At 41.3% G+C, this 25,132-nt stretch overlaps 5 protein-coding genes across 9 annotated transcripts; 1 reads left to right on the top strand and 4 right to left on the bottom strand.

Moving 5' to 3' along the window:
- Positions 1-519: 519 nt before the first annotated feature.
- creg2 (cellular repressor of E1A-stimulated genes 2) lies at positions 520-3,594 on the bottom strand. The gene is made up of 4 exons (XM_068705002.1): positions 3,113-3,594; positions 2,084-2,253; positions 1,383-1,496; positions 520-1,282 (listed from the first exon to the last, which is right to left on the bottom strand). Exons 1-4 carry the CDS (start codon positions 3,527-3,529, stop codon positions 1,141-1,143), a joined length of 843 nt encoding a protein of 280 aa, XP_068561103.1. The 5' UTR covers positions 3,530-3,594; the 3' UTR covers positions 520-1,140.
- Positions 3,595-4,730: 1,136 nt separating this feature from the next.
- On the bottom strand, positions 4,731-12,765 carry cracdla (cracd like a). Of its 5 annotated transcripts, none has more exons than XM_068705004.1 (10): positions 12,692-12,765; positions 11,295-11,354; positions 10,935-11,079; positions 10,683-10,818; positions 10,461-10,601; positions 8,608-8,862; positions 7,416-8,496; positions 6,213-7,114; positions 5,354-5,474; positions 4,731-5,252 (listed from the first exon to the last, which is right to left on the bottom strand). In XM_068705004.1, exons 2-10 carry the CDS (start codon positions 11,341-11,343, stop codon positions 5,056-5,058), a joined length of 3,027 nt encoding a protein of 1,008 aa, XP_068561105.1. In that variant the 5' UTR covers positions 11,344-11,354; positions 12,692-12,765; the 3' UTR covers positions 4,731-5,055. The 5 variants fall into 5 exon arrangements, 4 of the variants coding, with proteins under 4 accessions (XP_068561105.1, XP_068561104.1, XP_068561106.1 ...); XM_068705003.1 differs by having other exon boundaries at positions 12,672-12,762; XM_068705005.1 differs by lacking the exon at positions 12,692-12,765 and adding an exon at positions 11,448-11,538.
- Positions 12,766-15,508: 2,743 nt separating this feature from the next.
- mitd1 (MIT, microtubule interacting and transport, domain containing 1) lies at positions 15,509-18,011 on the bottom strand. The gene is made up of 7 exons (XM_068735772.1): positions 17,759-18,011; positions 17,577-17,678; positions 17,276-17,412; positions 16,391-16,477; positions 16,163-16,275; positions 16,004-16,064; positions 15,509-15,920 (listed from the first exon to the last, which is right to left on the bottom strand). The coding sequence occupies exons 1-7, from the start codon at positions 17,901-17,903 to the stop codon at positions 15,825-15,827; spliced, it is 741 nt and encodes a 246-aa protein (XP_068591873.1). The 5' UTR covers positions 17,904-18,011; the 3' UTR covers positions 15,509-15,824.
- A 276-nt stretch (positions 18,012-18,287) lies between these two features.
- mrpl30 (mitochondrial ribosomal protein L30) lies at positions 18,288-20,660 on the top strand. Its single transcript, XM_068705008.1, has 5 exons — positions 18,288-18,595; positions 19,322-19,408; positions 19,642-19,788; positions 20,168-20,241; positions 20,429-20,660. Exons 1-5 carry the CDS (start codon positions 18,554-18,556, stop codon positions 20,559-20,561), a joined length of 483 nt encoding a protein of 160 aa, XP_068561109.1. The 5' UTR covers positions 18,288-18,553; the 3' UTR covers positions 20,562-20,660.
- A 604-nt stretch (positions 20,661-21,264) lies between these two features.
- On the bottom strand, positions 21,265-25,082 carry txndc9 (thioredoxin domain containing 9). Its single transcript, XM_068705007.1, has 5 exons — positions 25,021-25,082; positions 23,915-24,123; positions 23,455-23,573; positions 22,759-23,013; positions 21,265-22,641 (listed from the first exon to the last, which is right to left on the bottom strand). Exons 2-5 carry the CDS (start codon positions 24,086-24,088, stop codon positions 22,527-22,529), a joined length of 663 nt encoding a protein of 220 aa, XP_068561108.1. The 5' UTR covers positions 24,089-24,123; positions 25,021-25,082; the 3' UTR covers positions 21,265-22,526.
- Between the last annotated feature and the right edge of the window lie 50 nt (positions 25,083-25,132).

The raw sequence follows: 25,132 nt of genomic DNA on the forward strand, positions 1-25,132 counted from the left end.
TCATTAACAAAGCGCGTCATCTAGTGGCCCGGCCCTCAAGCCGCATTAATATTAGGTAATAGGCATCGTCTGTTTCATCCAATAGGCATGTTCAAAACCATCAGTGGCAATCGCTGATTAAATAATAAGTGCACGGCCCTAACATTTAATAAGCCTTTAAAATACAAAGAATCATTTGGATTTCACATGAGACGACTAAAATCTAAATATGTATTCCTGTAAGTTCTTATTGTTGGTATACGAACATCATTCATTAGCTGAGGTACCTGAAAACATTGCCTTCTTGGCAAACCCGATGTCCCACCCAGGGAGTTAGAAAAACGAAAACTTTATCAAACTCATTATTTTACATCTTTTATATTAGATTGTGGCTATGCACGGAAGCGCTGCAACACATTTTCAAGTTATGAGTCAGACAACATCATTAGTAGGCTGTCATGCTTCATTGATATCAAAGCATATTGCTTATCAAGGAACAGAGATCATTTGTGATCTTTGAAACAACAATCACAAGCAATCTCACTTCAAGGTATATTTATTGATTCAAATCTCCACTACAGCTACTAAACAGACCTTGGGTTCAATCTAGCTAATAATAGCTGATGCAAAGTCATAGTAGCCCCAGTTATTTCCAGGCACTAGATTAAAAAATAAATAAATAACCACGCTTAACTTTGGACTCCAAACCATCCGTCATATTTCAGTCTCAAAATGAAAACCCAGAGCTCAGAAGTGTTGACATTACAAATTCTCTTTGAGGGTTTAAATGCTAACTCAACACAACAAATTTATGTTAACTTTAAAAAAGTAGGCACGATAATTATGTGCGCTGACATTCATTTATTTTTCAAACAGCACACATATTTTAAGGTCAACCCATAAATTAATAATCAATGTTTATAAAGAATATATTAAATGACGTAGAATGTTCTATGACTGAATACATTCACACACCAAACTGATGAACTGATATTGTGGAATGTTACAGGGCAACAGTGAAGAATATTCACTTAAAAAATGAAAATAGCAACAGTATTTGCAAATGGCTGCTTTGGGAATGATTGCCCCTCATTAGAGTTTATAGTGTATACAGCTGAAGTGATCTGTGTAGGCTGGCGTGATGCACAGGGAGGGGTGTTCTCAGAAAGGTGTGGCTGTAAAGTAGTCCTCCAGCGGGATGAGTGATATGCCTCCGATCCAGTCCTGCAGCCAGACTTGGACCAACTCCAGCTTCATGAAGAACCACTTGTGCCCCACTGGCCACTTTGCCATCACAGGATGTCTACAAAAACAAGAGCAACACATGACCATGTCGAACATTCTGTTGTTACCTTATCATCAGGGTTGAAGGACACCACTAAATCTTCCGTCAGCCGAGTTACCTTGAGAACATTGCCTCCTTTGCAAACCCGAGCTCCTCTGAGGCCACCTCCACCATCTTGCCCGTTAGTGTGAGTCGAGCACATCTAGGATCTTCCGGGTCATACACCATTTGCCTTAAAACACAGACGGCCATGTTACACACACACACACACACACACACACACACACACACACACACACACACACACACACACACACACACACACACTCTCTAAGGGTTCTAACTTTTCTGAGCCTCTCGGTAACTTGAAGTTATGTAATTCAGTGAAGTTTGGATCACCAACCAGGCAAAGCCGGCAACAAAGGGCCCCAAAAGCCACGTCAACTGGTTCAAAATAATTATATTGATACATTGTTTGAAAATAAGCAGTTTTAAAGCTGTGAACTGACATGATTAAAGTCCTTCAGGGTGGGTCCTGTTTTATTATCTGTGTTGAAGAGGGCCCCCTCTTTGAAGTTAGTTAGTTTCAAGACCTTCATTAGTTACGTTTTGTTACATATTCCACATATTATTTTTGTTTGAACAAATTACCACACACCAAACTTTGGGACCAGGTAGTATTTAAGCAGGGACAACCGTTACATATTGCCTATATTCTGGAAAGAGCTGGGGGTTAATGGGGTTCCTGTATTGATTTTTCTTTAACAAATGAATCTGGCCATGAGTTCAGGGGAGTATACAATAAAAGCTGGGTCTTACCTGCAGAATTCTCCCTCAGCCTCTGAGAATGTGAGTGAAGCGTAGGGGTTACTTCTCAGGTCCGATACGGTGTAGTCCATTGGAGTCACATAGAAGTAGATGACTCCAGTGCTGTTGTCCAGCGGTCCATCACTGACTGAGAAGATGTTGCCAAAGGGGAGACCCTTGATCTGTTGATATTAATAAATAAAACATGCATAATCCAAATCAGTAACATTTTAGATAAACTATGTGCACTCTAAGGTGAACTTGTTTGACCTGAGTAGTGGTGGAAGAAGTACTTGGATCCTTTACTTAAGAGTTAGAATACAAGTACAAGGTACTGCTACGACTAAAATTCCTCCATTCAAAATTCAGAGCAAAAGCGTTACCAGCAAAACGCACTAAAGTTAAAGTTCTCATTTTGCAGAATGGTCCCTTTCAGAGAGTTAAGTTATGGAGGCCCCAGGGTCCCGAAACATGATTGCTTTTTTATCTTACATGGAAGATATTAATTTGTGCGGTGCACACACGTTGTTGGGACGTGTGTCCCAAGGGGCTTTCTTGTTAGTTTTGTTGTGGTGCAAGTTTAAACTGTATCATTCTCATTAGTACAAAGTAACCTTTGCGTAAATACCAGTACGGCTTTGTACAACTCTAACCCAATCAGCCACATAATGAGAACACCTGAGCGGGTTTGCAGGGCTTCAAATCTACAATAATGCGTCACAGATTATACACTTTGAAAGTTGTGTTTTGTAAAAAATCAAATCTAACCATATATAAATGTAGTGGAGTAGAAGTACAACGTTGCATGAAGTGGAAATACTCAAGTAAACTCCAAAATTGTACCAAATGTAACAGTTGGACCTCAGTGTTTCTAAAATAGTTGCTATAGCTGGCCTTGGCTCTCGTGCTCTCACTTGAGTTTAAAACAATAGTTTAAACGTGTTGCTTATAAGCTAATAGTCCTAAATGCATTGATTGTGTTCATAGAGTAATTGACAAGTCCCCGTCCAGAGAAACCCTGTCAGGACCACTGTGTCTCACCTTGTCTTGAGTTGAAATGGTGGACAGATGTCCCCAGTCACTGTAGTGAGCGATGTATCTGGCGGTCCTGGCGGTCTCCTGGTGCGGGGGAGGGCCGCCGCTGCCGGACTTCTTCACCTTCTCCAGCCGATATGAAAACAAGCGAGAGGACAGCTGCGCCACATTGTCGCTCTCCGGCTTCGCTAGCTCTCCGGGGCTGTCCGCAGCGTCTCCGAGGACGTTCGAGGACGGATAAGCCTGCTTCCACAGCCCCGCGCTGTCCACCAGCAACGCCGGGGCGACCTCCTCCGACAGGTCCGCGTCCTCCACCACGTCGTTGGAGGAGACGACCCAGGACACCGAGCTCCTCAGGGTGTAGCTTTGGCACAAACACAGGACGCTGGCCAACACTGCCAGGGAGAAGTGGCGGGCCCTCATATCATTGAGCTCAATGGCCGCCCTCGTCCACTCGTTTGTTTACAACCTCACGCGCGTTGGCTTTCGTAACACGAGGAGATTTTGCAGCAGAGAGCAGCTTTACAGCGACATCTACTGACAAGTCAGGGAAAGTAATTTTATAATCATTAATTTTCAGAATTATTGAAAAACTTACTGATATTTAAAGCCGTATTGTTTAAATAGTGGTGGAAAGTAAAAGTACATACTCAAATCCAACTTTGAGGTACTTGTACTTAGCAAAAAAGGCTACTAACGTATTTTATACTCCGTCTCTATTGGATTTTAGAGAAGAATGTTGCAGTCTTAACCCCACTACATTTATTTCACATATTTGCTAAATGTTTTACAAACTAAACCTATGATCCGTTTCTCCTAACGTGAGGGTCCGCACCCTCCGTGGTTGAAATATAGATGTTACAACATAATTAAAGCGACAGTAACAGACATGTTACCTAATTTGCTTTGATGTAACGTTAACAGTTACTTATTTAGGCGTCTGAAAACATATTACATTTAACTGTTCACACCCTTAGTGCCTAACCTGTCACACATTTTTGCTACCCAACAGTATAATAAGTAGTAAATGATTTCCAACTTGAGCAGCTAAATCATTAAGAGGTAGTACTTTAGTTATGACCGTTACTAATGTGCTAACGTTTATATCCACCAATGGTGTTGAGGCAGTATTCTAAATGACTATGCAACCAGACAACTAAGTATTGGTAGCATGTGTTCAATGCATGCTCAGCTTTCAAAACAAACAACATGTTAACAGAATGAAGTGTAACTTACCATTTAAAAACCTTATAGCTTCAGGCAAGAGAGCCAGCGATGATCCCTTTTCACAGTGACGATGCAGGATCAAGATAAGGCTACCAGGAGGGGTTATAGGCTATGTTAGTGGGTAAGTGGATGTCCCATTATAGACTGGTATATTAGTGCAATGTTTATGCACAGGGAAAAGCTGGGACAACAGAATGTTTATGCACTTACTTACATCTTGACACACAAACTCCACATAAGGTCTTGAAGAAATACTACAATTATATTTTGGGATTGTTCCACATTCCCTCTTTTTTGCCTCAACACAACTAGTTAAAAAGTAACTGAATATTTTAATTTAGTCATTCAATATTTTCTCCCTCGCCGTCTTACAAAAACGCACTTGACAATAAACACAAGAACTTAACATTATGAATTTTAATATTTATAATTATTTATCAGAACTATTAACAGCAGTGACATGCTGAATCACGTAAAACATTACTCAGAAATACCATTTCTCTTGAAGTGCTTGTGGTGGAAAGGGATGATAATGAACTTGGACAATTTAAATATATACTCTCTGTCTCTCAATATAACATTAACACTTAACAACTGAATGAAATTCATTGCACAAACACAACAGCCTCAACAGAGCTTCCTCTGCATCTTTGTGACAGACTCAACAACACAACTGGTCATACTGTTGTATCTACAGCAACATGTGTCTGTCTGCTTTCCTCTCAGTCCATAGACTTATCGCTCCAAGCCATTGACTTTCTTTTGGCCAGTTCCATCCAGGACGGCTGGCCGCTGTCAGTCTTGGACTGCAACGCTGATGGCATTGTAGGTGATGATGAGGGCGATGAAGATGGCGCCACATTTTTCCGCAACCATTTGTCCTCCCAGGGTCTTTCTGGAACTTTGGTGGGACTTGACTCTGAAAGAAAAATCACAACGACATTGTCATGTTGCTGCACATGGAGATACTGAATATTATATTAAGTAGTTCACAGTTTTACATAATTTATGCCGGCACACCTGCAAGTTTTACCCCTTGTCGTCCCTCTGGTTTTGTGTCTTTACTTAGGGGCTTGGTTTTCACTGAGGCAGGGGATTCACCTGATATCTGCTCCTCTGCTTGAGCATTCTTCAATTCCATCTGAGAAAATCAGTGAGTTAGATCATCTGTCCTGGATAACTTGTCAGTCTAAAACAATATTAGTTAAAGAATGAATCTAGTGCAATTTTATATTTCATTAATTGTCACCAAATCTCATGAAAAGACCAAAACCAACATGGAATTGGTACTAATTGTCTACATAGCCAAAGCCTGATACAACTTATTCCTTTGCACCATAGACTTCCATTGGTGTCCAAAAACACATCAAGGAGCCACAACATTGTATTGGCTGGCATACATGTATTACTTCACAAGAAGTCCCAGGACCGATCGGCTATAATTCTGACGACAGATAAGCCTCTGTGGACGAGTGATTATATTTCTAGGGTTCTGGTGTAGCCACCGGATATCCAGGCTAAGACTTCTTTTTCCGTGTGCTGCTCAATGTTTACTCTTTGATTAGCAACTTGAGATGAGAGACTGGAGTTGGAGTCGAGTGACATTGTGTACGACCAGATTGTATGACAAGTAGACAGTTTACAAGCTAATATTAAGCCAGTAAAAAGTTAAATCCTCGTCAGTCGATAGCCGGTGGGTTCCCAGGTTGCATTTCGGCCAATGGGTTCCACCTCTTTTGCTCTTCATCGCACTTGTTTTTTTAACTTTTCATGGAATTTGTTGACAATAAGAAAAATATAGAATATCACCAGCCTTATCCTTGAATTGATTTACAGTCAAAGGCAGTATGAAAGCCAGTTACAAAGAAGTACCACAAACCCCCTTGGTTCCAGGTGGAGTGGTCCACTCTGCCCGTTTCTCCAAAAAAGAAGTCATCTCGCCGACTCCTACTGAACCTGCCCAAACTGCCCGCCTCGCTGACAGTGGCGCACCCTCTTTTTCCTGCAGGGTGGCTTCTCTTTTCCCTCTTCCCAAGGCAGAAACGGGAGGAGGAGATGAAGCAGATGATGTGGTGGAAATCGAGTTTGTTGATTTGAGCTTGTTGGCGGTGTGAACGCCTCGACTGCTCCAGGGGGGTTGCTGCTGGCCCGAGGAAAGGTAAAACTGTGCAAGGGACTGAGATGAAGTCTCTGTTTGTGTAGAAGAATGCGAGGGAGACTGGGTCGTCCATGGATTGGTTTGTACAGCCGGATGTGACGCAGACTGAGGTTCACCGGTTTGTTTTAATGTTTGTGGTTCTCTGGAGGTGCTTGACTGAAGAGGAGGCGTCTTCTGCTGCGCCGCCATGAGCAGCGGTTTGACAGCCTGCGCTTGACTTCTACTTTGCACTGTTTCTGCTTTGCCTGCATCAGTCGATGGTTGATTTGCAGCCTCTATTGGTGTTGTGCTCTGTTGCAGTTTTACAGTCTGTGCTTGTGCTCCTGTCGGTGCCTCCGCCTGCACTTGTGCTTGTGGTCGAGCCGCTGTCTGCGCACCTGTGAGATCTCTGGGAAATCTACTAGTAAAAAGCTGCTGGAGGCTTCTGGTCTTTAACATTGCCAAGCTCATCCAGGACACCTCAGATGAGGCTGTTTGGGGGGCAGGCTGGGGCTCCTGAACGGAAGGTTCAACTTCTTTGAGGCTTGAGGAGATTGTTTTGACTTCTGTTGCCGTGGTGTGAGGGTTGTCGGTAGGTAGCGGGTTAGGCTTGACTGGAAGGGAGAAGCCAGATGGGGTTGGATCTAAGGAGTGACACAGTTTAGTTAGACACACTTAGCAGGGCTGTTAAAGTTAGGCTGAGTGGTATTTCAAAGGACAAAGGTCCCCTGTGATGAGTACAAATCTTATCACTCTAGACTGATTATTTACTATGTGCAAATTGCAGTGTGCATGTGTTCAATGTTTAACCCTATAGGGAACTGAAACGGGATGGCAGCACAGTATGGAGTAGGAAAAATATATTTAATATAATACAAATATAAATTAACTTGAGATAAAACATCTTCTACTTGCTGAAAATACCATTTATTTTCTCAGACTCACCTTTTGATTGAGGGTCTCCTATTTCCTGTCTTTTTAGTTTGTCACATTGCTCCTCACACACTGGCAGCTTAGAGCTATGGGTCGAAGAGGAATCTGACCGAAATTTCATTGACAGAGATGTGGAGCGCAGTTTAACACCAAACGCTGTCTTTCCCTCGTCCTCTTCGACCTCCTGTGCTTCCACTGCCTCCTCCACCACCTCCTGGTTGTTCTCCAACTCCTCCACCTTTGCGGCGCCCGTATCTGCGGTCACATTTTGAGATGGAGTCACTGATTCCACTTGTTTGAGACTGTCCCTCCTGTCCCATGGTACTGAGCTTTTATGTGGACCTCTCTCTTGTCTAAGTCTTCCTTCAGCAAACGGGCCCCCTCTTAGTTCTTCCTTTTCCCTTGTGCTTGAAGAGCGTTTATCCTCCGTTCCCCAGACTGTCTTGTGTCTGGCCTCAATGTGTTCCAGCACTCCAACAAAACTGCCTGATCGGGGTCTTTCTCCATCCCGGTTTTTGGTAGTGGTGATTGAGAGATGGAAGGACCCAGATCCAGGGGTGGGTCTCCTTAATACTTTTGTGCTTTCTGTCTCACTTTGAACCTGCTGCTGAACAGAGGAAGACCTGAGGTTAGTGGAGAGCTGGTCGCAAGAGGCGTCAGTCATTCCGGCCTTGTTCAGAGTATTTCTCTTGTCAAGAGACATTGCTTGTATCTCAAGATCCCTGTCTCTGTTGTCTTTATGTTCTGACTGTATAAAGGATGAGTGTGGCCGTTCACTTGGCCTCACATCTGCCGGTCTGTGGGGCTTAACTCTAAGTACCTGGGAGGGTGCAAAGGGCACTCTCCCAAGAAGAGCTTGGTCCTGTTGTGAAACAGCTTGGCTGGATGATTTGTACGCCACCTCTGATGTAATTGGTGCCACCTCTGGGGATTTTGAAGGAAGATGCTGAAATGTAATAGGAATGGCAGCCCCTCCTTGTTGTGTTTCCAATGTCAGCTCCTCTCGAGTACTAAGCTGCTGCTTTTCTTCTCTCACAGATTCAGGGCGGTTGATGTTGTTTAGTATGTCAGGCTTTAGTTCATTCGAGTCATTCTGTGAAAAAAAGAGATAGAAACAACGTAAGGGCAGTGCAAAGAAAACAGTGCAAAAAGTGTGTGTCTTCACAAACAATATACACAATAAGGTGAAAAAATGATTATTCACTGCAATGAGTGTCTTCTTGGTGCTGGCCCTCTGGTTTCTGGGCTTGACAGACAGCCGGTGGCGTGCAGCAGAGGTATCCAGGCAGGGGGTGAACTGGGCTGGAGAGCTGAAGTCCAATGGTGGTTCAACAACAGAGGAAGAGGAATTGGAGGGGACAGAAAGAGGCAAAAGGAGGGACGGAGTCAGGGGCACAAATTTGATGGGCGCAGGTTTGAGGATGGGCGAGAGTGGACGAGAGGACGGCTGGGATGTGGTCTGAAAAAAAAGGAGAATCATTATGTAACACTGCAAATACAGGGTCAACAGGAAGACACATAAAAAGGCGGTCACAAAAATATTTTTTGTTTTATTAGAATATTTATTTATATTTATTTCCTAACACCAAGCTGAGTATCTCATCTGTGACTTTGGTGACATATGATGCTCATTTCCAGGTTCATACTTGTATTTTCTACTAGAACATGTTTTTAAATGCTTTAATGTAAAAAGCATTATTTTTCTCATACTGTCTGAATATACATGACGGTGACTGTCTGAAATGCTACATTTTAGCGCCTGTCTCTTTAAGCCCTCTCCTGGAAAGCCCAGTCTGCTCTGATTGGCTGATATGGTGCACCTTTACAAAGGTAGTTCTTAAACTGTGGGTGGAGATACTCATATCAGGGACGATATATTCTAATGGGCTTGCATGTGACATAAGGAAAAATCTGAATGACTTGTTGAATTACATGTTTTATGATCCAGGCAGCCAACAAAAAAACTGACTGGGTTGTTTTATTTTTACAGTTTGTGGGTTGGTGGGCACTCCAGATCCCAAAATGTAGGTACACAAGCACTGAAAAGTTTTTCATGTGTCCCCTTTAAGGCTGGCTATATTCTATATTTTTTCTTATTGTAAACAAATCCCTTTTAAAAGACCAAAAGCGGTTAAGAACAAAGCATTGAAACACTCTGTTACACTGTGTTACACTGTCTTTATGGTGAACATGGGTACTTTAGTTTATTTAGAGTCAATCCCACATACGCTGTCCTGCTCCCAGGAATACTCACTATGATCTGTGTCCCTGACAAATGCACTATTTACTGTTTAACAGTGTTTGCTCAAACACAGTTTACAGCTGTTTAAAAATTACTGTGCCTTTAAAAAAAAAAAATTGAACTATTGTGTTGGTGACCTATTTTTTTAAGATTTGCACCTTAATTAATGAGCTTGGTTGGGGCTGAGTGCCTCAGACAGTGAGGGGAAGTCAGACAGTATTGAAAAGTGGACTGAAGCATTGTTGGTTTTGGCATTTTCTTGGGATTTGACTATAAAACAAATGTATATCGCCAGCCTTTAATATCCTTTAATGATCACTTGAAACTAAACCAAATCCTAATTCTTGACTCAGACTTGAACCCATAAGACTTTAGGATTGGCAAAAAGTCTACAATTTAGAGGAATGCCCTCCCTGCATGGTGTTGGGTTTGCATAACTACAGACTTAGAAGTTCAAACATCCACTAAAAGAAACAAACATGCACACATTCACATATGTATTGCATTTACTTCTAAGCAGGCAGGCAAGATGTTTTCTTGAATGCGGCTACACACAGAGAGTATGCTAGGTGTTCCTCCTCTTCACTTCCGGTCCCTGCTGAACAAAAAATGTCTACGGCTCCTGGTGACGGTGTGACATTTGGATGGAGTTGAGTCAAAATGGTTGGTGAAAAGCAAAGAGGAGAGTCTGATAGGTAAATCCACTCAGCAGGAGCTCTCAAAATCATAACGCACCCTCAAATAGTCCTAAACTGAAGCTGCATTGATCACATAAGCAGATAACTGAGCATGTGTCACTTGGGATAATAAATCACCTTGCTGAGGGCTCCTGGGATCTCGGGGAGGCTTTGGGGAAGACCGTCATCCTCAGAGTGGCTTCCCAGATCCTCTGCACGTCTGACTGGCAGAACCAGAGGCGGCGGCCCCAAATGCATCTTCTGCTGCTGAAGCTTAATCTGTGATACCAGAGGCACAGGTGACTTCAAGAGAACTAAAGAGCCAGTTCCCAACAATATGCCTAGAATAAAAGGCTATACCTGCAGAGCTTTGATTTTGCTATGGACATTCTCCTGGGATAAATCCCTAGCTGGCTCCGTGTCTGTCAGGACCTGATCAGCCAGAAAGATGCTGTCAGCGGACAATGCCCGCGATCCCATCATACCCTGGGAGCAACTGTGGTAGTAGGAGTGGAGGAACAGAAAATGGGGTGAAGGCATGGACTAGAAATCATAAAAAACCCAGAAATGAAGCTGTAAATCAATCATTTACAAGACCATGTGAACACTCACGCCAAATCTTCCTCGGATCCGGGTCCCTTTTCTGCAGTAATGTCACTGACTGACTGGCTGAGTTTGGCATCTCCCTCTCCACCTCCTCTCTTACTCCTCCCGAAGAGACGATTTTTCAGAAACTTGAGTTTGGACTTTTTACGTCCTGACAGAGATTGAGATGGAGACAGATCCAGGTCACAGCAGCTCACACACATGCAGAACTCTCTTAACAATCTTTAATTGTTACATCAGATGCACGTCATTGACAATAAATGGTTCTTGGTTTGAGCTAGTGTCCTTTATTTTGACTGCTCATTTTTGTCAAAGACCTGCTTTCTGTTGACTATATCGCTAAAACTGCATGACAGATAATCTCACCTGGAATGTCCTCGGTGCTTCCTTCTGTATCTCCAGAGAAAGACTCCATCGGTCTGATCGCTGAAAGAAGTGCGGAACAGACAAGGGGGACAGCGTGTAAAGAAAGACACGGATAATGAGAAGCAACTGTGACAACCAAAACCTCAAGCATACACTTTTTAGTGGCTGTTGTCACATGCTGGAGGGCGTCAAGAGTGAATACTCCGGTGGTTTGTTCCCTGTTCTCTGGCAGGCACGCATATGCACTTAACGCACTTGTGTGATAGCCTGAAGATGTGACTCAGGACTTGAGGTTCAAAGGTTTATTGGTGTTATCAGGGACGGTGCAAACTCAAACTGAAGCTAGGCAGGGCACGCTGAGGAAACTCTGTGTCAACAATATATAATCACAGCGGCTTTTATGAGAGGAAATGCAATGTCATCAAGAAAGAACACACTATGTAGGTAGCAGAGGAGATGTTAGTATTTCTGATAGGAAATTACTTTAGTAGAAGTATATATCACGCTGTAACAAAGCAGTCCAGATAATATTTTGCAAAGCAAAAACTAAACACTCGCTCTCAGACAGCTTTGCTTATGCAACACTTTGTCTGGCAAACGCCCAGGTTGGGTTGATGTGTCACTGGGTGCAAGATTCAGTGCAAGGTGCTTGCTTCCTTTGTTTTACAGACTTTATTTTTTACCCTGCCCTACGACTCAAATGTGTTATTTGAGATCGACCACGTTCTGTGAATCCTATAGTTCTCTGCTGTGTTGCTGAGGAACTGTTAGAGAGAGCGTGGTCCTATGCAGCATGTGTGCCTGATAAGATAAGATGTGGCTGGTTATGGATAAACATGCAAAGTCCACACTGCACCTCTCCTATCACCCAGCCTGCTCTCAGAATATAAGCACGCCCTATTTAAAAGAATATAAGTGCATGAATAACCTAGGACACTCCAAAAAGGTTGCTTGAGACTTACGCAACACTAACATTTGAACTCCTTGCCCTGCGAGAGACTATTTCTACTTGTCTGTGGATTTTCCACCAGAATGAAACTTGAGTATTCATGAATCACTTGTTTTTTGTCAGATCAGTTTTGTCATGCAGTGGGTCAAGCTGTAGCCCCAACAGCAACAAATGATAATCCGATGGATTATTAACATTGCAGAGAGATCCATGTGAGATTCCACAGCACCATAATCCACAACAACAGCTTAATCACAAACTTCCCATGCCAGGTACTGCATTCACAGCGAAAGTACCTCTCCATCTCAATGGTAAAACACACACACACACACACACACACACACACACACACACACACACACACACACACACACACACACACACACACACATTTAAACACATTTTTGTGCAAAATATAGTGAATTTACCCAATGTCTAATAGCAGCACCTTTGCTTCCCGTCCTCTTCTTCGTCCTCCTCTCAGGGCAGAGTTGTCCGGTCACGGCTGTGTCACTGTCCAAATGTTTAAACCTCAGGCTTCCGTCGTCCACATCTGAAGACGGAGGGAGACGCAGAGAGAAGGGAACAAGGGAAGTGGAAGAAAAATAAAAAACATCCAGGGACAAAGAGAGAGAGGACACTCCATGACAGGGTAAGCAAATGCACAAAGAGAAAAAAGGACAGAACAGAATGAGAGAGAGAGAGAGAGGGGGAGAGAGGGGTGTGAGAGAGAGAGAGAGAGAGAGAGAGAGAGAGAGAGATACTCTATTACATTAGTGGCACACTGGGGCCCTCTGCGCTAAGCTGCTTATAAAACGCTAACCTGATTTTAGGCCCAGAAATGAGAGTAGAGGGAAAAAAAATAAAGCTCCAGTTGGAAAGAGGACAGGCAAGCAGGAACTACGGCTCATGGGACTGTTTACGCATTACATCGGGTTGCTTACACCCCCGGTCAATCGTAAAAGGGGAGCCTATGTATGTGTGTGTGTGTGTGTGTGTGTCTCTAAATAAAGTTACACATTTTTAAAAAAATGAATAATTAACAACCAGGAATTAGCCATTTCCCAGCCCCGGTGAGATCCAGCGTTAATCCAAATGTACCAGACATTGGAGCTAAAATAATCTTATATAGCATTTTTTGTAGTTATACAGAGATGTGTTTTTTATTAATTTAATGTCCACACATGGTCACTGGTCACTGGTCAGGTTCATTTGCATGCATAAAATGGACCTTTGTTGCATGTTTCCACTACATCTACACTGTGAACTGTCTACATTCTTGGTTTTGTTTTTAAAGCCAAAATCTCCCACACAAGTTTTTAAAATCAATGAAATGCAACAGCGAATCCCACTTTCTGCACATTCACACAGGATAGCCTTCAGAGATGGGAGCACTATCTAGGCCACTGGGCTACAATCAGTATGAGGGAAGGAAGCAGGAAGAGCAAAGCAAACCTTTGTGTGTGGCTGAGCAGCTTCTCTGATGAGGCTCCTCATCACACAAATCCTTATCTCTTCCACCAGAATATAAACCCAGCCGGTGACATCTGGATTACATGCAACCAACCGCATGTTAACAGACCACAGTGACATAAGAGTCTGGGATGTGGTTTTATTCGTGGATTTATTGTTTGCAATCTACACATAAGGGACAATATGCCCATTTATTTAATTTAATATCAGTTGATGTGCTGTCCTATAAAGCTGCACATACTTCACATTGACAGTACCAACTGCTTCTTGCACTGCAGCCTTTTGTCCTCTGCTCTTAAAACAAACGTAGTGACGTTTGTTACAGTCATGGTCATCTCTGGTTCATGTGGTTCCCTGATGGATTATAATTTCTTACCCTCAGAGCCTGTGCATATAGAGATTAAGGCCGTTAGATAATCCGATCACGCTGCTGTTTGAACTCATGCAGGTTTCCATTCATGCAAACAAGCAGTTTCCCATGAAATTTGAGGGAAATATTTGTCATTGAACTGAATAAAATTGGAGTGCTGACCAATATCTGAAACCCCAAACAAGTGGCATACATCAAATTACTTTTCTCATACAAGTATACAAAGCTTGATAATGTTATAAAATGTTTTAATAATTTGGATTTTAATATCAACCATTAACATAGATGCCAGGATGCCAGGCCATAGATGTTACATGTCATAATAAAAACTATACTTTTCAAACCACTGTCAACTGCTAACTGTCTCATGGCAGTTTTAACTAGAGACAACAACAGCAGCAGACTGTGGTTTGAGGGAGAATCAAAAATATTGTTTTTACATGAGGCCTACAGGATGAGAGAGAGGGAGAACGCAAACCAGTGTTAAAGATATGCTGACCACGGTGAAAACACAAGTTTAAAGGAAAATAGTCGCACACTGGTAGTTGTAGTGTTATGTGTAAAATAAGTTTAAGAGACCGTTGTATCTTTGGCTAACTTTATTAGCTCAACATTAGCGTAACAGAGACTGTGACTGACTGGATTCATACAACTCCAGGTGCGGACAGCGGACTGTACACGCCCCTCCTCTGACATCACACACACCTGATCACTCCACTCTGCATGTCAATAAAATAGAACCATTACATTACAGTAGCCACAATGCAAAAAATGATTTAATGATTTACCAACATTTCGACACTACAGTCTTCTTCATGGTATTAGGCCTACTTGATAATGCTGCATTACTGTTTTGTAAATCTCTGGATTTCAAGCAATTTAATTAATAGTTAATATGATGTAATTTAAATGCTTAAATCTGCAATCTGCTGCAGTAAACAACAATAAAGTTCATTCTTGACCTTGGAAACGGTTTTTAAGCCAACATGGGGAAGAACATTAATGCTCAGAACAATGCATCTACACAGCCAACTCAATCTTCTGATGAAGACCATGTGATATGGTTAAAAGCTCCGGAGCACTCGAATAAATAGGCATCAACTTGAGATTCTTTTTTAAACTGGAAATAGTAGTTTGGCTAAAAAAACCCAACTTTGCATAAGGTTGACGTTCTCATAATTATATAATCAAATCTAAACAAAATATTACAACTGAATAATCTGCTGCAGTGTATTTGATATCTTTACATACCAAGACAGACTTTATTGAGTTAAATATAGTTGTATTAAATGTATTAAATGTTTTTGAATAGCATACTATAAATATGAGATACTAAATATAAAGTAACTGGACAAGCTCATTTCATGGTCAAATCATAAAACACAGAGACATTTTATGGTATAATAAAAAGCACTTCAAACATATTTTTTTATGTTTTAATATATTTTTCCACCAGATGGCGGTATGACATCTTAAAAGCATACAGCAATAGAAAAGTTAAAAAAGGCATAAAACTAAAAAAACTAAATAAAAAAAGACTCTTTTGCAAAAGTTTGTTCACCAGTGTAACAAAAAGCATATTGTAAAACCTGATCAAATGTGCTCAGTTACACAGTTGTTATAAGACCAATCACATGCATGTGTAAGTTAAGGCAAATCCCAAAACACAGCAGATGTATCTGTGCATTTTGAGACAGGTAAGTAAATTACGACGGAAAAAAAAAAAGCTTTATGAATCTCATAGTGTTTTTGTGTGTTTGGTGTGAAAAATGTCTACATTGGTCTCGTGGCACTGCCTGAGGTCATAGTCACAATATCCAATAGAGAATCGGCCCTGGAAGACAAACGTGAGACAGACATTCAGCACCGCAGTCCGGACAATGGCAGCAATAGAAAAGGATGACTATTGATTCTCACCTTAGGTCTCTTGAAGTAATCCAGCCCTCTTCCTATCTTTATGATCCAACCATTGTCAAACCTAAAGAAAAGAAATACAACAAGAGAATTTCTTTCAAGAAAAGATACCACCATTTGAAAACAATTGCTCTAGGTCTCTCATTCATATGTCAGCCGTACCTGATCTCCCTGTCATGTATAGTGGAGGAGTACTGCAGATCCAGAGTCACTCCCTGAGCACTCAGACTCTCTTTCACCTCGGCCAGAGCGCCGCTCTGCTGGCCGCCGGCCGCCTACAGGATGGGACGAAACGGCAGTGAAACAAACGGCACCAAACAGAGAAGAAGAGACCGCTATGGCTGCCATGCAATCGCCACATAGTGAGAGCTCATTAGTTAAACAACCTACTTCATCCTGTGAAGTGAGGAGATGGATCTTTGTCACCTTGCAGGACGCTTTCAGCAGCATCTCACTGAACCGCAGGAAGTTGTACAACTGTAGTGGAGAGAATGGGGAGGCAGTATGTTACAGTTTTATGTTGAGATTACACTTTAGACATGAATACAAAGATGCAAAGTGCTTTGTGTTTTGTAAAATGTTCTCTTTTCTTAATTCAACATTAAGGCATTAAACTTCAAGTATATATATTTTAATTCAACTGTTCTGTGTGTTGTGGGATGCAGGATAACCAACTTTCTGAGTTCACTCCAGGTCTACTATAACTTTACTTAAGTTAATTTGAATTAGCACAACCAATGATTTCTCATTAACATGATAAAATGAGAGATTATTCACACCTTATTCAAGTTTTTGATTAATTCTTATTCAACTGACTGATAGTTAAATCACAATTCAATCAATTAATCATTACAGTTGTTTATCTGCAACAAATACCAAACACATGTTAACAATTTGAGGATATTACTTTTGTAACCTGATTAAACAAACTAAATTAGGAATATGCAACATTTAGGATAAATTAATATATTTGACCCTATTAACATCTCAAGATACTGTAATAAAGCACAACCCACCTTAAGACCCTCATGTGAGTCAATAATGTGTACTAGTAGTGCATATTCTCATTTACCCAAACAAAGTTACAATTAATCATACTACCAATTTCCACAGAGTGACACTGGAGCTCATGGGGCCACGATCCAGCATTGTACTAACCAAGTACTGTAACTAAAAAGATAATTGAGGGACTGATTGATAATAAAATAATCGGTAGTTGCAGCCCTTGAACAAAGATTTAAAAAATAAAATAAATGAAACTAAGATCTTTCTCACTTGGTGCGTGTGCCGTATGTACGGGTCTTGTACCCAGACTTCTGTGAGCAAATTGCTCATGTACGGCTTGAACAGAGCCTCGTAGCTGTAACCAGTAGCATCCTCTGCAATTCTAATCTGCTCGTGGTACTTCCCATCTGACAGGAGAGGGAAGAAATAGAAGTTAGAAGAGGCACAGACAGCAACCTGCAACAACAAAAATCCCCTTTGATTGTCATATATTCCTAAATAAATGTCTGTTAGGCCGGTTAATGCCAGTTGCCCACTTTGTTATTCAGCCCTTAGTGGTTGTATTGTTTACCTTCTTTCATCTGGTTCACGTGCACTTTGATCTGCTCTGCTCGGTCCATGTAGCCCTTTATCTTCACCCTGTAGTGGCCTCTCTTTGAGTCATCTTTCACAGCTGCTGGCAAGAGACGGGAACAAGAACACACTGTGGCTCGTGTCTTCATCGTGCTGTGTACTTGTATAACGTAACGTTACCTTTCAACACGTCCATAAGCAGCTGGATGCCTTCCTGGTAGCAGACCAGAGACTCCTGAAAGCGGCCGCTGTGGTCCAGCTCCACCGCCCGCTTCAGAACGGAGATGGCGGACGTCTCCATCCCCGCCACGTGATTTTGTGTCATAATTCTGATTATCCTCCGTCTTCTCGAGAGCTTCTAGAAAACCGACAGGGTGGTCATGCTTCTCTACTGTCAGGAGAGACGCTGAAAGAAGTTCCTACCAGCTTCCTACTTGACAGCTACACAGGTGCGCCACAAAAATAGTTCCCGCAGAAACTCATTGGTGGTATGGAATACCCTGTATGGAATAATGGTCCACGATGGGTGCAGTTTTGACAGAAAGCATACAAATAAAGCAAATATATTTTAATCACATTTTATATTATATAAATAGCACATTCTACCCTTGACAGTATCTCAAACATTGTTAAAAAATAGCACAGGGAACACTTATTAGGGGAATATTTTCCATATCGGCGCCGTTTCGATGCAACTCCCAAACGCTTCCGGTGTAGAGACACGGAGGGGACGACGCTGCCGTGATTCTAACGTTTGTCTATTTGCGGTTGTTTTTCAGCTCTTGAATTAATGTTATTCGTGTACATTTTGTGAATATGATGTTAAAGTATTTGCGGTTGTGTTTTTATTCATAACATTTGATCCACGCGCTTATTTGGCAGTAGCAGGGCTGCACGTTGACGTTAACCTTGGCGTGCATGACTAGTTTTTTGTATCTGGTGCCTGCTTTTGGTGAACCTACCGAATAATACAACATGTCAGGTATCTGTCGCGGTTTGAGCTCTCTACCAGTCAAGGTAAGAACACCACTCGGTATGTTTGATGTTTTAAACTGTGCAGCACTCACAGACTGATGTAACGTGTTCTCTACCTTTTAATCTGTACCCCTCAATGTCGATACGGTGAAGGTATTTTGTATTTAAAAGTCTTGAGTTGGGATATATCTTTTGTTAAATGCATTTTCCAATAACTGCACAATAGTTATTCAATTATAAATTGTGCCATTCCCAAAGATCATTAAACTGAAGATGCAGGTAATATATGGCCAAATAATAATAGTAATATATGGTCAGACCTGTTGGAAAAAGAATGCTTTGAAAAATTAATTAGTTGTACCTGACACATTAAAGTACTTATTTATTTTGTTTCATAGTGTTGCTAAAATGATCCTCAAAATTAACTAATATTATAATAATGAACTGCCAATATATTTAAGTGATAGGAATCACAGTAATAACATTATGGCTTAATCTCATTAAATTAAATTTTTTGACACTTTGTTTATTGCTCAGAGATAAACGTACTGAAATGCATACAGAACATAAAAGATTAAATTCAGGAGAGACTACCTTAACTCACGGGGTCTATCAAATGTTTGTTGTCTCGCGTCAGATCACTCCAACCCCATGAGAGACTGTATTGGTGTGCTCCTATGTCAGGAAACAAATCTGCCTTTCAGCCCATGCTATACTACATCTCGTTGCTTATCGTTTTGTCTCGTCACTGTTTGTGTGCGTTTACAGATTCTGACAGAAGCGTCACTTTTGTCACCTTGCTCGTGGTTCGTGCCGGCACGCAGCAAATTTACCAAAGCGAGAATCTCAAAAGAGGTAAGAATATAAAGTCAGAAGCCCCGGGTTCCCTGTATGCCAAGAAGTGGCACCAAATGTATTAAATCACTAATTTGTTCTGTGCTTCTAAATGATTAAACGCTTCACTTTCTCAGCTGTCAATGTTCAAAGGCTCTGTGTGTGTGTGTGTGTGTGTGTGTGTGTGTGTGTGTGTGTGTGTGTGTGTGTGTGTGTGTGTGTGTGTGTGTGTGTGTGTGTTTTTTTCTTCACAGCTGTTTGCAGAGAGATCAAAAGAACATGAGAGATATGGGGGAGATCCAGACCAACCTCATAAACTGCATATAGTGACACGAGTGAAAAGTGTGATGCGAAGACCGTATTGGGAGAAAGAGATGGTGAAACACCTCGGGCTTGGAAAGGTACGGCTTCTGTTTAGTCCTATTCTTTTAAAAGAAAAAAATGTTTTGGAGAACACAAGACCTAAGAGAAAAGTACGATACTGAGATGTATTTTTGAGGACCACCTACGTGTAAAATAGGTCATGTTCGGTTCTTCTTATACCTACAACATAAGCATGAATTAGCACCTCATTAAGCGTTGTACAGTGTGTGTGTTAACGTTACCTTGTAGACTGAAGAAACCACTTTTCATTCATATGATCTCGAAGAATGTTAGCTGTGATTGTATCACTGTAGAGGCACAAAGAACATTCATTAAAACTTGTTTTAGAGGCAAAATAAAATTTGTAACTTGTAACGCTCAGATTCTTCTTCTCTGCTCCCTTTGTCATGTATTTAGGCACATATACCTGTAATTCACAAAAATACACCTGCAGTCAATAGCCAACTGAAGTTCGTCAAGCACCTCGTAAGGTAAGATGACTGTAACATGTCGGCCTAAAGCTATAAAGCTCAAGTCTCTGCTAATCACTAAAGCATCTGATGACGCAACAGATGTAGATTGTTTTTTTACAACATGTGATAAATACCTATTAAAGCCACTTGTCTGGACATTTAAAGAGACCGTTCGTCTAATTATCGTCTTTCCTGGTTAATTCAGGATCCAGCCGCTGAGGACGCCCTATGGACTCCCTGCTGAACAGGACATGGGTGACACCTACATTAACAGCAAAGGAGAGCTGATTGTTCATCGCCTCCTCCAACCTGCAGACCCCAAGGCTGTGGAATCTTAGCTCCATATTCATAGTTAAGTTGTTCATAAATATCATTAATAATCCATAGCTCCCTGTTGTGGTTCCAATACAATGCGAAATAAAGTTGTTTGTTATGAATGGGTTCTGGATTTACTCAATACATGTCCATTCAATAACTTATAAGTCACATGATTTTGACCTGAAATTTCTTGCTATGAAGCCCCAATGTTTACTATTTTTTTGCAATATGTATATAAGAAATCAAACTTTACTGTTTTTACTCAGTTGAAATGGTGCAATCAATACATCTGACTTTTTTGTTTTGTGAAATGTTGCACCACCACCCACAAATAGATCTATTTCTAGCTGTTGGAAGCTCCTCAATTTGCTTTGTGTAATACATTGTAGAAGAAAATGTTTTGTCTAGTATAGATTTGGTGCAGTTTAAGTTTGTGTGTGTGGGCTGTTTTAGATTAAACAGGTAATTCATATTTATCCCCAGCCATCTATGATCTGATCTGAGCTCTGCTTAGAATAATTGAAGACACCGTAACCCACTTTAAAAGGGTACCGGCCCGATCTTAAGTGTTTTTCAAGTAGGGGTCTAACAAAGTACCAGTATTCTGTTGCATTATGGGAAAGCATGATCCACTGTTTTCATCCAGGTTACCAACTAAAACTCAAGATGCTGCTACATCCAATTTTTTTATCTAATACAAAATTTCAAGAACAAATTTAAAAATTCCTTTTGTATTTTTTATTAAGTCAAGTCAAACTGTTGCTACAAGTAAAAATGAAGTTTGATGCTAAAAGATGATCTCTGCTATCATGCCTCATGGTTTCTGTTTTAATACCAGACTTACATGATGAAAAGGAAAAACAAAAGTACAGAACTACATAAATGATCATTCAACACAAAGCTTCAAGGTTTTGGTCAAAGAGACAAAATCAACAAAGCTGAGAGCTAGTTGATTGAAGATTGGTTCAGTGAAGTTTTCTTGTTCTTGACGTGCATGGCAACATGGCAGACAATTCATTCAATAAGGCTGAAACCAAAAATACTTTCATAAATAGGGATGGTATCGATACTGCTTATCAGTTCTCTTTGTTTTGTTATATTTCAATGCCAACAACAAATGTAAATGTGAGAACGTTCCTAAAGGGAGGAGTATATTTGGAGTTGAGAGCCTCGGTCATCTCGGCACAGTAAAGTACGGTGTGTTGGCTGGAGTCGTAGTGGGACTAGCAGCTTCAAAATAACTAAGAACACCACACAGCTGCTCCTCTTATTAACCATGTATCAAACAACTCAATATACACAGACTTATTAGTGGTTACATAAATCACTTTGACTCCTCTGAGAAGCGGTGCAGGCCTTTAATAATAAACTGGTAACAGCCATGTGGCACTCGTTCACCCTCTCCTGTGTCATCTTCGCTAACGTTACCTGTAGTGGACGAGGATGGACGGCTGCTCGACAAACAGTAGAACACTGCATTTCAGCAGATTGATGTTCTGCTTGTTGGCCAAATCTTTTGATAGATTGCTGGTGATTCCTCCCTTACTCGTGAGGGTTTTATTGCATTTGTGAGAACGAGAATTCTGGAGTAAAATGTAGCCGCACCTTTGATCTTTTTCTTCTCTCTGCCATGATGCGTGTCTCACATTGTACTGAGTCAGTGTATGTGTGTGTGTGTCAGAGTAAAGCACGACTCCGCCCCTCGTGCAAAGACAGGCACAGAAACAGAGGTTTGCAACGCTCGATACTCAACTATTATCGATAATCTGGGTATTTACTACCGTCTTATCGGTTCCCGTTTAGAACCGGGTATCGGGATGCATCCCTATTTATAAAACAAATTGATTTGAGATACTGTAAATTGAAATGTTTAATTAATGGCTAAGTCACTAAGAGAAAAGGGGGAAGAAAAATCTTAGTGGGCTGTTTTTTGTTTTTTTTAAAAGGAGGTAGCCCAGAGAGAAAACCAGACAAAGATAGGTGCTTCAGTCATCTCCAGAATCGGAGTCGTAAGCTCGCCCTCTGATGGTTTTCTTCTCCACCTTTGTGAACTTTGTGCCCGACCTCGATGCCATTGTAGGAGGCTCCATCAGGTTACCACTAGAACAGGAAAGAAAAGATGTTAAAATCAGGTGGCATAATGTTTTCATCAGCTCATTGATGTGATTTAGCTATGATGCCTGAAAGGTGACGGTGGGAGTCTACTGCACGCCTCACCTGTAGTTAATAACCTCTGCACAGCCGAGTCTCCATTCAAGCATCTCTGTGGAAAAGTCGTCTGTTTCTCCCAGGTCAGAAAATCCAACAACATAGTCCTTTGTTTTTCCGTCTAAAAGCAAGGCCAGCGTCGGAATAATCTTGATCCGCAGCCTCTCTGTCAGAAACGGGGCCTTGTCCACGTTCAGCTTGATGAATTTGGTCTCAAGATGCTTCTTTGCCAAGATGGCCAAGTGTTTGTCGAGGATCTTGCATCTATATGTCGAGCACGGAGGACAGAATGACAAGTTCAGCAATCAAATGACAAGGTACTCTAGTTTCAATCAACTAAAAGCCGAGTGCTGGTGAGGTACGGCGCCGACTCCTGGATGTAAAATGCTTAAAAGTGACTAAATTGGGATCTGCAACTAAAGATTTACATTACAGATGTCACCACAGCAAAAGGTGGCCTCTTGAAATCGCATGTTTTGTTTGGCAAAGAGTTAAAACCCCAAAAATGTAACTTAACAGGGTCACACTTCCTGTTTGAAAAGCAGAAACTAGTGAATGGTTGACATTGTTAATTGACTAAAAGGATTATTTGATTTTCAGTACTGTTGCAGTCGAATCAGGTAAATTCTGATTATATAGTCCAATATCACAAATCTGCCTCATCTGTCGCTGCCTCACTATGATACATAAATACAATGGACTTACCTGAAGGTGGAATTTCTGTAGAAGTGGCAGACAACATTCTTGCTGTCTTTGACCTCGCCGAAAAAGTCTTTCTCACTTGAGATTTCTCTGTACTCTCCATGGCCTTTAGACAGCCACTCCTTAAAAAGAAGAGAACTAGAGTAAGTAGCAGAACAATGAAGCTGGCTTTTATATTCGAGCACAATATAAAAAACATGCCGTCCCTTTTGTTGGCTGATCTGGGATGTGTGTCAAAACCATTTTCCCATGAAAGATCCACTTGTACTCCTGATGTATAGACAAACTCCAACGCAAGAGTAAGTCTGTAAATCACCCCAGGCTTTTTAATAATAATTAAATTACTTTTACTAAACATTCCATTACAAAAAAAGTTTTAATAAAAAAATATTTCTCTGCTGTTATTCTAACTCAAATGATTTCTAAAGCATTTCTAAAAACAGTTCAAAGAAAACCCACATACCTGCTTCTGTTTCTGGGCTTTTTTGAGTGCCTCTAACCGCCTCTCCTTCAGTCTTTCCAAATCATCTTCATCCATTTCATTCAGTTTGCTCAGCTGTGCGTCCACCTTCTCCTCCACCAGCTTGGCCGACTGCTCCAGAACCTTTGTTATGATGTCCATTGATTGGTTGGCCATGGCTGCCTGCTCAAAGGGAATTTTTTCTCTGGATTCTGAGAGAGTAAAAGGACAGAAAAAAAAAATGTCACTATGAAAATGCACAATTATTCATGTAGACTGTACACTCAGGTACAGTCTCAGTACGCTTGGCTGAAACAAATGCAATCAGCAGCAGTCCAGCATTAAATCCTCCCTTTGTGAAGGTTATAATGTCCAGCTTTGGTTTACTTTTTAGAGAAGGTTTTGATTCAATATTATGGTAGTTTTAGAGGCTGTAGTTTGCGATGATTTTGAATTGTATTGTGTCACAATGATAGATGTCACGTGGGTAGTGTGTATTACAGGGCTGTTGCATTGGACTGCGTTAGATCTAACTAGGTGTTGGCTTAATACACTAGCAATGCATGGTTGGCAACTGTACCAACATTAGTTACTATGAACATCACTTGTGTGAATTACCAAGTGTGTACTAACGTTCCTGTCAAGTCATCGACAAACCCGTTAACACTACGCGGAAAGCTGTCAGACTGAGCTGCGCAGTAGACAAAAAGCCTTGGTAACGTCAGGCCACACCTTCTTTTAACCGGTTGTTAGCTAGCATTAGACTAGCTGCGGTTTTGGTTGTCTAATTATCTGTTCCGACACTCACCTTTAACCGTCCTGTGCATTTGAATATTACACACCAGTGGATCGAGGAATGTAGCGAGCTTAAGTGTTAATTCCCGCCAGCAAACAAGGAACAATCTAACGTTAGCTAGACAACACTACGTTAGCCTGCTAAGCTAGCTGACGTTAGCCATGCGAGTTTCATAGATGTTAACATTTGCACGGACAAAGATACAAACTTGACTAACGTTAATGTGTGAGATGATGAACTTAACGTTAAATGATGTGTTAAAATGAAATATGGCTAATTCCAGCCACGCGATCTTAAATTAAGGGTTACTTACCTGATGGAGCGCGTCGACACTTCAGTTCATGCGCGAAATGCAAATAGTCGCTGCGTATGAAACGTCACAGCAGGCCCGTTTTGACGTCAAACTACATCCGGGCATACTATTA

Source organism: Cebidichthys violaceus, unplaced genomic scaffold (assembly GCF_023349555.1).
Source record: "Cebidichthys violaceus isolate CVI_PGR_0920_01 unplaced genomic scaffold, fCebVio1.0.p SCAF_11, whole genome shotgun sequence".
NCBI classification, from domain to species: domain Eukaryota; kingdom Metazoa; phylum Chordata; class Actinopteri; order Perciformes; family Stichaeidae; genus Cebidichthys; species Cebidichthys violaceus.